The sequence below is a fragment of the Neofelis nebulosa genome, chromosome 4, assembly GCF_028018385.1.
Source record: "Neofelis nebulosa isolate mNeoNeb1 chromosome 4, mNeoNeb1.pri, whole genome shotgun sequence".
Lineage (NCBI taxonomy): Eukaryota > Metazoa > Chordata > Mammalia > Carnivora > Felidae > Neofelis > Neofelis nebulosa.
Genome location: NC_080785.1, coordinates 15313431 through 15328211, shown reverse-complemented (window position 1 = coordinate 15328211; position 14781 = coordinate 15313431). Strand labels below are relative to the sequence as shown.

Below are 14781 nucleotides of genomic sequence, written 5' to 3'. Positions count from 1 at the left end.
TCCCTCCAGCAATGTCCACTTAAATATCTCTAAAGGCAAAGCTGCATGAAGGCTTGGAAATAGAATTTTTTTGTTTTTAAGTTTTTTTTATTTATTTTGAGAGAGAGAGTGCATGCACATGCTCAAGCAGAGGTGGAGGGCAGAGAGAGGGAGAAAGAGAATCCTAAGTAGGCTCCACACCATCATTGCAGAGCCTGATGTGGGGCTCTGTCTCACGAATCAAGAGTTGGACGCTTAACCAACTGAGCCACCTAGGTGCCCCAGGAAATGTAATGTTTTTTAGGTAGAGAGGTGGCTGTGTCAGACGATAACCAGCATATTTTCAGTAAGGAAAAATGATTGAATGTAAGACATCTTACTCTGTTAAGGCACTTCCTCTCATTGCTTATAGAACTATTGCTTTTGGTGGAAAGTTATCATTTGTATGCCCTGTCCACATTTCTAAAGGGAAAAGAAATGACCTGTGGGTAAGAAGGCAGTGGAAGCAGTGGAAGGAAACTGTAATAATACCAAAGACATTCATTCCCTCTCTGCCAGCGTGGGTGACTTTTTTCTTGATCCTTCACTGATGTATATAGTTTTGGGGTTGCTTCGTTTCATTTTTAACAAAAATTGCAGAAGAGAAAACCCAGAACACTGAGAAGGCCTTTCCGAAAGTCGTGTTCTATGTCATGGTAGAATTCTTACAGTAGTTCTTGGCAAAATACAGTTTATTTCCATTGGATAGGTCCCGAGGACAGAGGATGAGGGTAATGGAAAACCCATGATTTTCATAACAAAATAGCCATACTTTTGCGTATTCATCAGAAAACTTTTCTTTATATGTACATAGTGTATTTTGTGTAGTGGTATGACTCAGGTTTATATGAATATTGTTTTTCTCACTTTTGTTCAGGAAGTTTACAGGAATTCTATGCCGGCTTCCAGTTTCCAACAACAGAAACTTCGAGTCTGTGAAGTCTGCTCTGCCTATTTAGGTCTTCATGATAACGATAGACGACTGGCTGATCATTTTGGGGGTAAACTGCACCTGGGATTTATTGAAATAAGAGAGAAACTTGAAGAATTAAAGGTACATTGGTAAATTAATATCCTTCACTTTATCTAATTTAATCACTCGTTTTGATATGCATTAGTTATCTTTTTGTGTAATATCTTGGCTGAAATTCTGCTAACAATTCATACCAAATAGAGTAGGATTATAAATGGAGATAACAGCTGGTTTAATGGATGATGTCTGAAAAACAGACTTTAAATACTGTCCCCTTATTTTGGGGGATAGTGATTTGTGTTGGATAGGACACTGAATTAGGAATCTTGCAAACTGAGTTCTGAACTAATTGTTTCATGCAAATTCCCCCCAAATTTTTATTCTATTTTCTATAAAATAAACAGTATAATATTTACTTTAATTTTTTTAATGTTTATTTTTGAGACAGAGACCAAGCGTGAACAGGGGAGGGGCAGCGAGAAAGGGAGACACAGAATCTGAAACAGGCTTCAGGCTCTGAGCTATCAGCACAGAGCCCGACGCAGGGCTCGAACCCACGAACTGTGAGATCATGACTGAGCTGAAGTCGGACGCTTAACCAACTGAGTCACCCAGGCGCCCCGTTATAATATTTACTTTAAAGAAAGATTGAGAAAATGAGTCTAGTATTTTTTTGAAATATTTTGCAGTTCTTCATAACTAAAGCTTGTAGGACCTCTAGTTTTATTTTATGCTCCTACTCCTGTTTCAGAAAGGAATTAGAATGAAACCTGTCTTTAAAAAAAGGACAGTTATTATCACTTAACATATATATACCACTATTGTGAGAAAGGCAGTACAGTTCCTACTCATACTGAATTCTTTTGAGAAGACAGAAAAACAACAAACGGTATTTCTAAAGAGGTTAAAGATCAGAATAAATGGATATAGTCAATTTACTTTTCAACAATCTGATGTGGCTAGTTTTATTTGTTGTTTTTTTCTTTTTTTACATTTATTCAGTTTTGAGAGAGACAAGCATGCGAGTGGGGGAGGGGCAAGAGAGAGAGGGAGACACAGAATCTCAATCAGGCTGCAGGCTCTGAGCTGTCAGCACAGAATCCGATGCAGGGCTTGAACTCACAAACTGTGAGATCATGACCTGAGCCAAAGTCAGACAGTTAACTGACTGAGCCACTCAGGTGCCCCTGATGCAGCTATTTTTTAAAAATTTTGGCACTGTAGCATTTTGTTATGAGTAGGAGACTGGCTCAAAGGTGGCAATCACTGGATAGTGACTTTTATTACTGAAATTAACCCAAGATCTATAGTTTCACATTTAAAATAATGTGGAGTCAGAAACATTTAGGGACGTCTCTGTATTTGTAATTAACAGTGAGCTCTTCTAAGTATTCTGAGTAACTGGGATGATTTTGGGTAAGTTTTTTTAAATGACTAAGTTTCACTATTTCACATGGTTACTGGGGTCTAAGTTAAAACTCAAAAATAGTACTGTTTGGGAATCTTTGCAGATACAGAGCTAGCAACAGGACTATTTAGCTTTTTACTGGTACTTTTTGAAGCAGCAGAATTGAGGTGGTAATTGGAAGTGACAGAAGACATTTTTATTTTGGAAATCATAGAGAATGGGAGCTTATAGTGATTTATAGTGCTTAATGTTCTTTAAAAAATACAAAATAGGTGTACCTCGCTGGCTCAGTTGGCATGGCATATTCCTCTTGATCTCAGGGTCGTGGGTGTAGAGATTACTGGAAAAAAAAAACTTGAAATAAAGTAATGCTTGAAAATATTCAAAGGAGAAAAGTCTTGTAGAAATGATTTTGAAATATTAAGTCATGAAGAAACATGAAATTTTACAAATGTTCCCCAGAAGGGGGAAGAAACATTTTGGAAACTAGACTTGCATAATGATTTTACCCAGTAAAACTTTTAATTGAACTGTTATTAAACAGATTTTGATGTTACCTGTGCTATATTGGGAACCACATGTCATAGAGTGTAGGATAATTCTTATTAAGAATGGACTCAGTAACTAATGCTTCTCATTTTTTATTATTTGAATTGTCATTGTCTTTTAAGAGAGTTGTAGCTGAGAAACAGGAGAAAAGAAATCAGGAACGCCTGAAACGAAGAGAAGAAAGAGAGAGAGAAGAAAGGGAGAAGCTGAGGAGGTATGGAGTGATGAACTGAATAGTCCAACTATCTGATGTTGAATGTCCCTGGCTCTAAAAAGAGATGTGATTAATACAGGATTTTCGGTGTTACTAAATCTGCATGTGGGAAATTTCTGTTTACTCTTAAAAGTATTACTATGTGAAACAGTGTTTATAAAAATGTTAACTTACAGCCATTTAAATCAGGGTGATTTCCTTCAACGTGTATGGAAGAGTGAGTAAAGAGTCACATCCTTATTTTTTGTAAGATTTACTACAAAGCTCTTTCTAGCCCTCTGGTTTTCATAATGGCTGCGTTTGTACCAGATTGGTATAAAACTATTTTTATTTTTGTGATCTGCTTTATTCTTAGTTTGGGTTTTGTTTGTTTCATTGATTATCTTACATTGTGCTTTGATTCTATATTTCTTCAGTTCTAGGAGCTATAAACTTTTAAGATTGTATTAATTTAATAATAGCTAAATGTATGCAATTTTTATATTGGTATTCATTAGTTGATAAAGTCATATTCTTCATATTTAGTAAACATTTAAACATTAATGTTCTGAGCCACTTTTACCCATTGGCAGCAAATTGTGTGGCATCATGGTGGGAACCTTCTTTGAACTCACGTACATAACTTCTTTAACAACTTCAGGATGGACAGATAATGCCACAAAAGAATTATGTGTAGTTCTCATTTATAGTGTTTCCTTAATTGTATTACACATCCCTGAAAGTTAAATACTTTCCAGCAGATTTTGTGCCTAATTAAAACCCTTTATGATATGTGACTTGGTCATGGCAGCTTCCCCCAGGCTTTGAGCATGTTTTACCGTAGTCTCTTTCAAGATGTTTAAACTGACTTTGTGTTACATGACTTGTAGCAGGTAAAATTTTTGCACTGCAGCGAAGAAATGAAACAAAACTACACTTCCCTTTTTAAGGGGAGTGCTGTCGTATATCCATTGATACATATGTTCTTCATTTACCATAAATTTTACCTCATAGCTCTATCACTGTTCTCTTTTGTGTACACTGATTTTCTGTGGGAATATTGCTTAGCTTGATAAGACTGTATAAATGGCATTAGAAATCTCATTTTAAAATTCTGAATATAGTGCCACTAATTTATATAATTCAACGGAAATGATAGTTGGATGAGAACAAAAATTCTTTGCCATGACTACATTTTCACATCTGTGGCTGACAGGAAAGTGTACCACATCTTACTCCTTTGTTGCCAACTGGCAAATTTCTTTTAATATCGATGGTAAAATGTGACGCTATTTCAGAAATGTGTTTGAAGTTTTCTTTTTTTTAACCTGTGAACTTGAGGAAGTATCAGAACTAAGAATGAAAGATGAAGAAATTACAAGCAAGTACGGAGTTATACAAGATGGGATTCCAGCTATGGTATTGAAAAGGATAATGATAAAAACTACTGTTGCTTACTGAGTGCCTGTTATGTACCAGGCCTGTGCTACGAATTGGCCTATATTCGTTCATTTAATCCTTACAATTGCCTGTGAAATTTACATTGCTGTGCTGCTTTTGCAAATGGCAAACAAAGCTGAGGGAAGATATATATTATCTGTCTGGGTCACAGATAGTGATGCAGCTGAGTTAAAACTTAAATCAGGATGAGTCCAAAGCTCATCCTTCAGTTGTGCTGTATCTTCCCCACAAGACACCCATGGTTTCCTAGTAACCACAGTACTAGCCATTACTATTTATCGAGTGTTAATTATATGCCAAGAAATGTGAAGAGTGCTTTAATAAGGGTATCATGTCATGTTAAGAAAGATATTGTAAGATTGAGTTGGGTGTTGTAGCGATTACACTATGAAGTTATAGTTCAAAAGTGAATATATCTCAGATAATAGAAATTTTACCCTGTTCCCACAGGGAAAGAAAAGATGACAGAGATATAAATAACGAATTTTTTCCAGGTTGGGAAGTATTTCCTGGGGAATTAGTGAATGGTTATTTATTGTGGTTTTTACTCCTAGGATCATGTTTTTTTCTCTCTCTTTTTTGTAATTAAAAAAAAATTTTTTTTTTTTAATGTTTATTTTTGAGAGAGACAAAGCATGGGTCGGGGAGGGGCAGAGAGAGGAAGACACAGAATCCGAAGCAGACTCCAGGCTCTGAGCTGTCAGCACAGATCCTGACATAGGGCTTGAATCACAAACCATGAGATCATGACCTCAGCTGAAGTTGGATGCTTCACTGACTAAGCCACTGAGGTGCCCCTCCTAGGAGTGTATTCTCTTAGAGAGCTAGGTATCCTAGATAGGGGATCTCATATGCCAAGGTGGGGAAGTCTGTACGGTTTGTGGTGTATTTCAGAAAAATTTGCACACGTTCATATGTGCTTCATATTTATAGAATGAAAAGATTAGAAATCAGGGGGTGCCTTGGGGGCTCCTTAGGTTGAGCATCTGACTTTCGGTTTTGTTTGACTCAGGTCATGATCTCTCGATTTGTGGGATCAAGCCCCGCATCAGGCTCTGCACTGACATTATGGAGCCTGCTTGGGATTCTCCCATCTCTTCATCTGTCTCTGCCCCTCCTGCACTCTCTTTCCCTCAAAATAAATACACATTTAAAAAGATTAGAAATCAGGAAGAATGTAATTTTAACAGTGCATTGTACTTTTTCTTAGTCTTTTTTAATAAAAATAGATACTCTTTTTCCAGGTCTCGATCACATAGCAAGAATCCCAAAAGGTAAGTTTTACACAAAATGTACATAAGTATTGAAGTTGGGTTTTTTCCAGATGTTGTTTTCATAGATTAAATATTCTTTAAAAATGAATGAGAATTAATAGAGTAGTACTCTTAATTTCTTTTGTAGTTCAAGTATGGGCATTTTGTTTTAAGATGAAACTGGTCAGAAGGTACTCATGAACTACAGCCTAATTTTATCAGAGTAATATATACAGTGCCCTGGAGTTAAAGGGAAAACTAAAAACACTGGGGCGCCTGGCTGACTCAGTTGGTAGAACATGCAACTATTGATCTCAGGGTTGTAAGTTCAAGACCCACGTTGGGCATAGAGCCTATTGGACAACAAAAAAAGGGAAAGCTAAAAATATTTTAGAATATTTAAAATCTTTAGAAGTGCAGGCTAAATATGCGACAACATATTTTTAAAATAATTTTCGTGGTGCATGTAAGAAACAGATCAAAGTAAGGAGGGAGGGTGTAGGGTGTACCTGTTGAAAATATAAGCAGGTTGAATAGTGAATGCCTTTTTGAAAGAGGGATCCATAGCGAGATATTGAAGGGAAACTGAAATGTTTATTAGTTTATACCCTGGTCTTCACTTTATATGTTTATTACTTATAACTTTGTACCGAGATCACAAAAAACTTCAGAGGGGCACTTACATCTTTAAAGAGGACAAGAGAACACTTTCTTTTTAAAGCTTTGACATTAATATTTGACGTCTTTTTGAAGACATTCTTTAAAAGTTTTAGTAGTTGGGGGGCGCCTGGGTGGCGCAGTCGGTTAAGCGTCCGACTTCAGCCAGGTCACGATCTCGCGGTCCGTGAGTTCGAGCCCCGCGTCAGGCTCTGGGCTGATGGCTCGGAGCCTGGAGCCTGTTTCCGATTCTGTGTCTCCCTCTCTCTCTGCCCCTCCCCCGTTCATGCTCTGTCTCTCTCTGTCCCAAAAATAAATAAAAAACGTTGAAAAAAAAAAAATTAAAAAAAAAAAAAGTTTTAGTAGTTGGTAATTTTTTTCTGAGAAAGCTGGGGAAGCATGGTGTATGTCGTCATTTTTTAAAATTTTTTGTGTGCAATTTTCATTCCTATCCTTGAGTCGTTCTTGTGAGTCCATCCCCACTTAGAATGCCCTTTGTCATTCTTTGTCAAATCTTACAATTTTTCTTGTTCAGATCACTACTTTCTGAAACCTTTGGAGTACTCTTAACTCTAAAGTTAATTATTTCTCAGGAACTTTTCCCTGTGTACTAGAGCATTTGCTGTTATGAAAGAAAAACCTACATTTCTTTTAGATGCCCCATAGTACTTTTTAGGATCTTTCAGTGATGTGTTTCTGCTCCAAACACTAAAAAACTAATAAAAGGGACCAGTTGTGTCAGCCAGTTTATATTGTTGTTTCTGAAATCTAGGATGAATAGAAACATTAAATGTTAATAGTGTTCTTGTTTACCGGTTGATTAATGCAAATCAGTCCCTTTGTTGAAAAGATATTTAAATTGTTTGTACATAGAAAGTCTTCAGATATTGAGGCCAGAACGTTAATTTCTACCATTGTACTCCAAGGCACTTTTCTATACTTGGCCAATCCCCTTCTCTACCTCAATCTGTTTTTCATACGTCAATCAGAATATGCCCTTTAAAAAGTGAAATAAATTACGTCAGCCAAAAGGTATTCCATTTCACTTAATGAGAAGTGGAAATCCTTGCCATAGCTTTTAAGTAATCGATCTGAGATTGGGGTAAGTAGGTACCAGTTTGTCTTGTGTCAGCATATTTATTAATAGCTCGCCCTTTTTATATAATTAACCATTGAAAGCATCCTAGTTTGAATGATACGGTACTTGGTCATTCTGCCCTTAAAACCCTGAATTATTCCCCTTGCTGAATTCATTCCAGCCAAACAGATCTTTTAGTCCTTCAATATGCTGAACTTTGTCCTACCTCCGAGCTTTTGCCCCTGTGTTCCCTCTACCTGAAGCAACCTTCTTTGAGATGGCTGATTACCTTATTTTGTCTTTGCTTAAATGCTATTTTACCAGAAAAGCCTTTCCTGCCTATTCTGTAAAAAGATTACAATCTTATTTCTCTGTCCATCTTTACCTTTTTAATATAACCTTTTTTTACTAGCCGACTTACAGTATTTACTGCTTACATATCTGTGTGGAATTCTGTGTGGAGTAGAACCTCCATGAGGTTAAGGACTTTGCTTTATTTACTGCTCAGTCTTCCTAGTACTTAGTGCAAGATGCACCCAGTAAATACTTTTTAAATGAACGACTAATTATCTGGAATTTTGTAAAAGAGGAATGAAATTATGCATTGAAAGACATAAATTCATTATAGCTCAAAATGAGTGACTAAATCCCATTTAATTAAACTTGCATTGAATGAATTTTATGTTCTTTTCCCTATGCTGCTTTTCAGAGAGATTTTATTCAGTTGTGGAAATATTCGTTCAACTGTAGTTGATGCTGGGTCCACTCTATATGCCTTCTTTTGAATATAAATGTTGACATAAGCTGAATGCTTTTAAACTTGATTTAATAAAATAATCACTTGAAAATGAGCTCAGTTTGTAAATTGTATCACCTGAATAATATGCTTTTGAATTTATTAAATTATGAGAAAACATTACATTTTTAAAGTGACTTTAACAATTTTTTAACTGCTTTATTAAGGTATAATTTACATGCCGTAGGTTCAGCCATTTTAAGTGTATAAGTCCATTAGTTACAGTTATGCAATGTCAATGTCAAGTTTAGATCATTGCTATCCCTCTAAAAAGGGACAGTTAGAACAAAGTTTCATATCTTTCTATATCTTTCTTCCTGCTTGGTTTCCGTCACTTACCACACACACATGTTGTGAGTTTTGTGACCCAGTGGAGGCTTCAGAAGTGTTTTTCCTTCTAGCTACTTCAAAACGTTTTTCCTTGACTATAGTCCTATGTACTCACGCTTTTTTTTTTTATGATTAAAGTTCTCTAAAATGATTTATACATGTTTTTTTCCTTCCCAAGCTAAGTACTGCTTACAAGAGAACAGCCTTACTGTGTTGATTACACTGTGACTAGGCATATTGTGGACATTAAAACTTATTTTGATGGTCATAAGATACAACCTTTTAAATTCAGAGTTACATTATCCTAAACACTGATCTCTTATGCCTCTCCTCCCTTTTTTATTCATGTCCATCAGATACATACTTTAGAAACAAAGTATACCAAAAAAATTTTAGAAATTATTTAAATGAACTACAAATCTCTAATCATCTAGATAGTACAATCCCTGGCATATAGTAGTGTTATAGATTTAATTTTTATGATATTCTTGATATAAATTTATACGATATTTATTGACCTTTAAGAACTAATGTTTCATTTTGAAATTGCAGTATGTAGTTATTTAACATACCAGCATTTTACTTTGGTGTAGATTTAGCTGACTTGAAACAGAACTAGCATCAAGCTTACTGAGCGATTGTTTCTCTTTAAAGAAGAGGCTTTAGCAAATGAGAAGTGCATTGCTAAGAAAGCTAAAAACTAAAGCAAATGGGTTTTGTAGGTCCAGGTCCAGAGAGCATCGCAGACACCGGTCTCGCTCCATGTCACGGGAACGGAAGAGGAGAACTCGCTCCAAATCTCGGGAGAAACGCCATCGCCACAGATCCCGCTCTAGCAGCCGAAGCCGCAGCCGTAGCCACCAGCGAAGTGGGCACAGTTCTAGAGACAGGAGCAGAGAGCGATCCAGGAGGAGGTACTGAGGTGTCCATAAGAGGATATGGAACTACCTTTATTAAAGGTTTACACTTGGAATACTATTGGTTTGAGACTTGCATCTGGTAACATGTACACATTTGTGTGTGAGTTTGTAACATTTTTTCCCCTGATTATATGGGTAGTTAAATAATACACTTAGGAGCCAGAGTAAAGAAATTGGAACCGGTATGGGCAGAGGTTATTGCTTTTTCTCTGCTTAGTGTGTCTTGGGGAAAAAAAAGTACTTTGTGGACAATTTTAGGTACCAGTACCAATTTTTTCAGTATGTATTGGCGCATTAGGGGCTTTAAGAAGTCCTTTCATTTAAAGAGTTTATCTTTGTTTGACTTCTGTTTTCCAAACTTCTTTTGAGCTGGTGCACTTTTTCAGAGCAGACACATTCTGGTATATTGTTTAATCTGCACTCTAGGTATGCGTTGCTATATACAGTTAGCTTGGTGGGGCAGACTTCGACTCTTAAGGAGGGTAGACTTTCTTGGCATGGAAATTTAAAGGTTGCAAGGATGTGGTGTGTTTAAGGACCTGAAACTATATTCAGGATAAAGGATTAGTATGTGGTGGTGGAGCCTTAAGTACACACGGGCTACATTGACCAAGCTCCCAAAACTTCTCAGGTCACAAGATGGTCTTTAAAAGCCAGGTCATTTCTATGGCACATAACCCATGCTTAAAATTGCTTTTTTCATGAGAACTCTTAACTATGTATGTGATAAATCTTTTTTGAGTGCCTAGCACCTACTAGTCTTAAATTTTCTATCAATTACTCTGCATAAAGCCCATGAGAGAATCCACATAAAGGTGGTAAAAATTTTTTGTTTGGGTGTGGGGTGGATGGGAGGGAGGGAAGCCTTTGTTTGAAATCACTCACAAGCAGAGTTAATAGGTTAATACGATTTCACTAAATATTTTCTTATATTCTTACCTTGTTCCAAGTAGGTCTCTCCCCCCACCCCCAGCTTCATTGAGTTAGAATTGACAAAATTATAAGATATTTAAGGTGAACATTGTGGTGATTAGATATATATATAGAGATATAGATAGATATCTATATCTATATATATACACACATTATAAAAGGGGTCCCACCATGGGTTAATTAACCTATCCTTCACCTCAGCTGTTTTTCCTTTTTTTTTTTTTTTCTCCAGTGAAAAGATTTAAGTTCTCTTATTAGGACATTAAGTAGTTCTTCAGTTAACTTTTAATCAGTAAGAGTTGTATACTTGCTTCTATACTAGGCCTACTAAAAAAAGAAGTGCAACAGTTGAGCAATTTTTTCAAGTTAGAACACAAGACTAACATCTTTGACAATAAACAGACTGATCTCATACTTAACATATAAAGTGCTAAAGTATACATCAAAATAATACAGGAGTTTAGATGAGGGAAATACCAGAGAAGTAAAAAAATGGGTTCAGATAGTAGGTAAAACCAGGTAGGAGAAAGATATTCCAGATGGATTATCATAGACACTTGCAGAGAATGAGGAGGGACTTTATAAGGGACATAGTTCCTAAAGTGATTTGCTTGCTGGCCATTCATCTCATACTCTTAAAACTGTAGACCCACAGTGCAGTGCCCAATGAATGCATTAAAAAAAGGAATCACCCTACTGGTTGTTGGAAGGTCTAGAGAGTTTGTCTTGTGAACCTGCCCACCTGTCATTGTTTCTGGTATCTGTGAACTCTGATGTCTGTTGGTGGTGGGGATGGAAGGGAGGGGCATGTCTCCTCCCCTGGGATTGTGTTATCCTAGTCCTAAATGGTTCCTGCATTTATGAAGTTGTATAGGACATTTTTCCACTATCCTACATGCCACCCCTGGTGTTTTCAGCATGTTCATAAACAGGTTTATTTTTGTAAAACTATTAAAAGTTTTTGCTTTTCTCAAGAGCACTTCTAATCTCGACAACTTATTCTCTTTCAAAGCAGCATTGTGTTTTTACCAAAAATTAGCAGCCAATTGCTATTCAAACCTACATGTTAGTACATAAAACGTCAAGTTACTGCTATATATTTCAGTTTAAATTTCAAGGTAAAAGTCCTAATTCAAAGTCTTAATGATTTGCTGTTTCCCCACCCCCAACTGTGAAATACTGGTCTGAATTCTGTTAGTGACATTTCCCTGGCAACAGTTACCTTAATAAATGAGGACTTGGCTTGCATTTTTCTACATCCTGGTCTTTTCAAACACGTGGTGCAGACTTCACAGTCAGATTAGTTGGGTTTGGTGGCTGTGGCCAAATAATCTAATTATCCTGTCATCTCCCATCTTTTAAGTACTTGGGTTATTAGTATTGGTAATTTGAATGAAATGTTGAGTGTAAATAAAATGCTTATGGAAGGGACATTGTAATCTCTCACAAGATCCTAGTTGATGCTCATCTCGTGGTTATTTTCCAGTTATTACTGACCTTTGAGACTTACCTGCCGTTGTATCTAATGCTTAGGCATCTTCTCTCCATGTTACATTCTTAGAAAGATTCTGGAGAGGAGCAGTGTAACCAGACATGCACTGTGATTTTTTTTTTCCTACATCTTTTAAAAATTAAACTTATTCTAACGTTAAGTAGAATGCTCAAAGTTGACATTTTAATCTTTCAACCTTTTTTGGTTCAGTCCTACCTTTTTTTTTTTTTCCTGCATTAGAAGCTCAAAGTATTAGCTAACCCATGTTCACACTTAGAATCTGAAGCCTGGTTAAGAGAGATGATTATGTAAAAGTACCATGTCACCTGTAAAGAACCAAATACATGTAATATATAGTATTAATTCATTCTAGAGATTGAAAGTATAGATTTCATATTCTGATCCCATCATATCCTTTGGTTTTCCTTCTGATTGAATCTCTGATAAGAGTTTGTTATCACTTACCTTTCTCATTGAAATTGGGTATGGGAATGGAGAGATGGTGTAAAGAAGCCATTATGGTTAATCAAGATGTAGTGTGATCATCTTTCTGTCTTCCATTCTTATTTTTTTCTGTTGGTTGAATGAGCTCACTCAGGAGGAGTAAAGATTTTAAAAATAATAAATGGTTATCTGAAGCCATATCATTAATTGAGTACTTCCTTATCTAAGTTGAGTGTTGGCAAACTATTGCCGGCAGGCCAAATCTGGCCCCATAGCCGGTTTTTGAATAGCCAGTGAGCTATGGGTGGTTTTTAAATTGTTGAAGGGTTGATAAAAAGAAAAGGAAGAAGAATATCTACCTAAAATATTTACTCTCTGGCCCAACAGCAAAGAAAATAAGATTTGCTGACCTCAGTTGTAAGTCTTAAATTTCCATCCAGTTTGGAACCTGTATTCTGTTTTATAGGCTTTTTAAAAATCGGTTTAACACTTTCCTTTTTAAAGATACTGTCTATGTACTATTTTCATATTAAATACATTTGCCATGAATTAGAAACATTTTATGATTGCCTCTGAAATAATGAGAATATCCTAGAAGTCATTATTTTAGCTTACGGTTTTTGACCCTTACCTACTTGTTTTCACCCATCTCCCTTGTCACCTTGGGTAGTGCTCTTTTCAGCCCGAAAACTGGCTCCTCTGTCTTTCTTGGATGTAGTCTGTATATCTTCAGCTATCAGTACCTTAATATTTATCCGATTCTTTGGATATTGGGTTTCCCAACACATTTTGCTCCTCAAATTAATATTTTTCAGATCCTCAAAAGAAAGATTCAGAGACCAAGACTTAGCATCACGTGACAGAGACAGGAATTCAAGAGACAGATCACCTCGTGACAGAGACCGAAAAGATAAGAAGCGGTCCTATGAGAGCGCTAATGGCAGATCAGAAGACAGGAGGAGCTCTGAAGAGCGCGAAGCAGGGGAGATATAATTAGCTGTGTACATATCCTCAATCCTTAAGCTTCCTATGGAGTTACATACTATTGTTTAGTTTACAGCTATTGGGGGTTACAGTGAGCAGTTCCAGACTCCAATCCAAATAGGCTAGATGCACAGTATCTAACTCGATCTGAACTGAACTTGTTTTCCCTGATGAAGCCTAAAACTACATCCATAGTTTCTGGTGAACCTGTAATGCGATTCTGAAAGTACAGTTTTATATAATAAGATGCCGATATCTTTATTCTTTCTAGTAGGAGTGATAGTGAACGAATTGTGTTGCTTGCCTTGGGAATTTTTGAACATTTGTAAAATGCTGTCTTCCTTTCTAGTCCACAAACAACAGCTTTCAGAATTTTTCTTTTTAATTCTTCTTCCTCTGACTTTTGTATCCCCTAATACCTCCACCCTCTAATTATAGGAGAAAGGGGGAGCAGGGAAGCAATATGACTTCTGTTCTAAGGTTCTGTTTCCATTATTATGAGCTGATTACAGAGCATTTATACTGGAAAGTGTGCTGGAGAAATTTCAGTACCCGGAGTTTTTGTTTTGTTTTACAGTGCCTATTTAGAGTTGGAAGTTGAACAGCCTGTTGCATCACATACTTTGCTTTTTTATTGAAATTTTGAAATCCAACATGTCTTGATTTTTCTGTTCTATTGAATTGCTATGTTCAGGATGTTTTGAAAAGGGGGGTGGGGCAGGGACTCTTTCATAAGCACTTGTTTTATTTTGTGTGTGTGTGTGTGTGTGGAGTATAAAGGCTACAACCTTATTGTAAAAAATAATAAAATGAAACAATCACCACCACCATCATTAAACTGTAACTTGTCTAGTAAATTGTCACTAGAACTATTTGATGTGGGCATTTCTTCTGTTCTATCATCATTAGTGCCTTACTGTGCAAGGCACCAAAGGAAATAAACACATACTTGCCAAGATGAACTGTTGCTCCGCCTGGTCCAGCCCGGGCCCCTGCTGACTGTATTCCAGCTGTTTTAGGGCTGTCTGCAACAAATGCTATAGAGAGGGACTAGACCTGCAAAAGAAATTGGGTTTTTTCTGGTTTTGTTTTTTTCATTCAGCCAACCAAAATAAAAACATGGTGTAATCAATGTAATGAGCATAACAATTTCTACACTGAAGAGCTATGTACCTACCAGTGATTTTAAACAGTAGTGGGCAGGTATCACTTGTGATTCTAGAAAATCAAGGAACAAAAATACTTCAGTGAAGTTAGTGTCTGTGTTACAGTTAACAAACATCACCTTCCAA

The 14781-nt window shown here is 36.5% G+C and overlaps 1 protein-coding gene across 6 annotated transcripts in view; it reads left to right on the top strand.

The window, feature by feature from the left end:
• The window catches only part of LUC7L2 (LUC7 like 2, pre-mRNA splicing factor), a 57871-nt gene extending 43420 nt beyond the window's left edge, over positions 1–14451 (top strand). For all 6 annotated transcript variants that reach the window (XM_058724123.1, XM_058724121.1, XM_058724125.1 and 3 more), the window contains 5 exons: positions 896–1072; positions 3071–3162; positions 5847–5876; positions 9439–9630; positions 13321–14451. In XM_058724123.1, the coding sequence (XP_058580106.1) occupies positions 896–1072; positions 3071–3162; positions 5847–5876; positions 9439–9630; positions 13321–13498 (669 nt within the window). In that variant the 3' untranslated portion in view covers positions 13499–14451. The remainder of the gene's footprint in view (positions 1–895; positions 1073–3070; positions 3163–5846; positions 5877–9438; positions 9631–13320) is intronic.
• Positions 14452–14781: the final 330 nt, after the last annotated feature.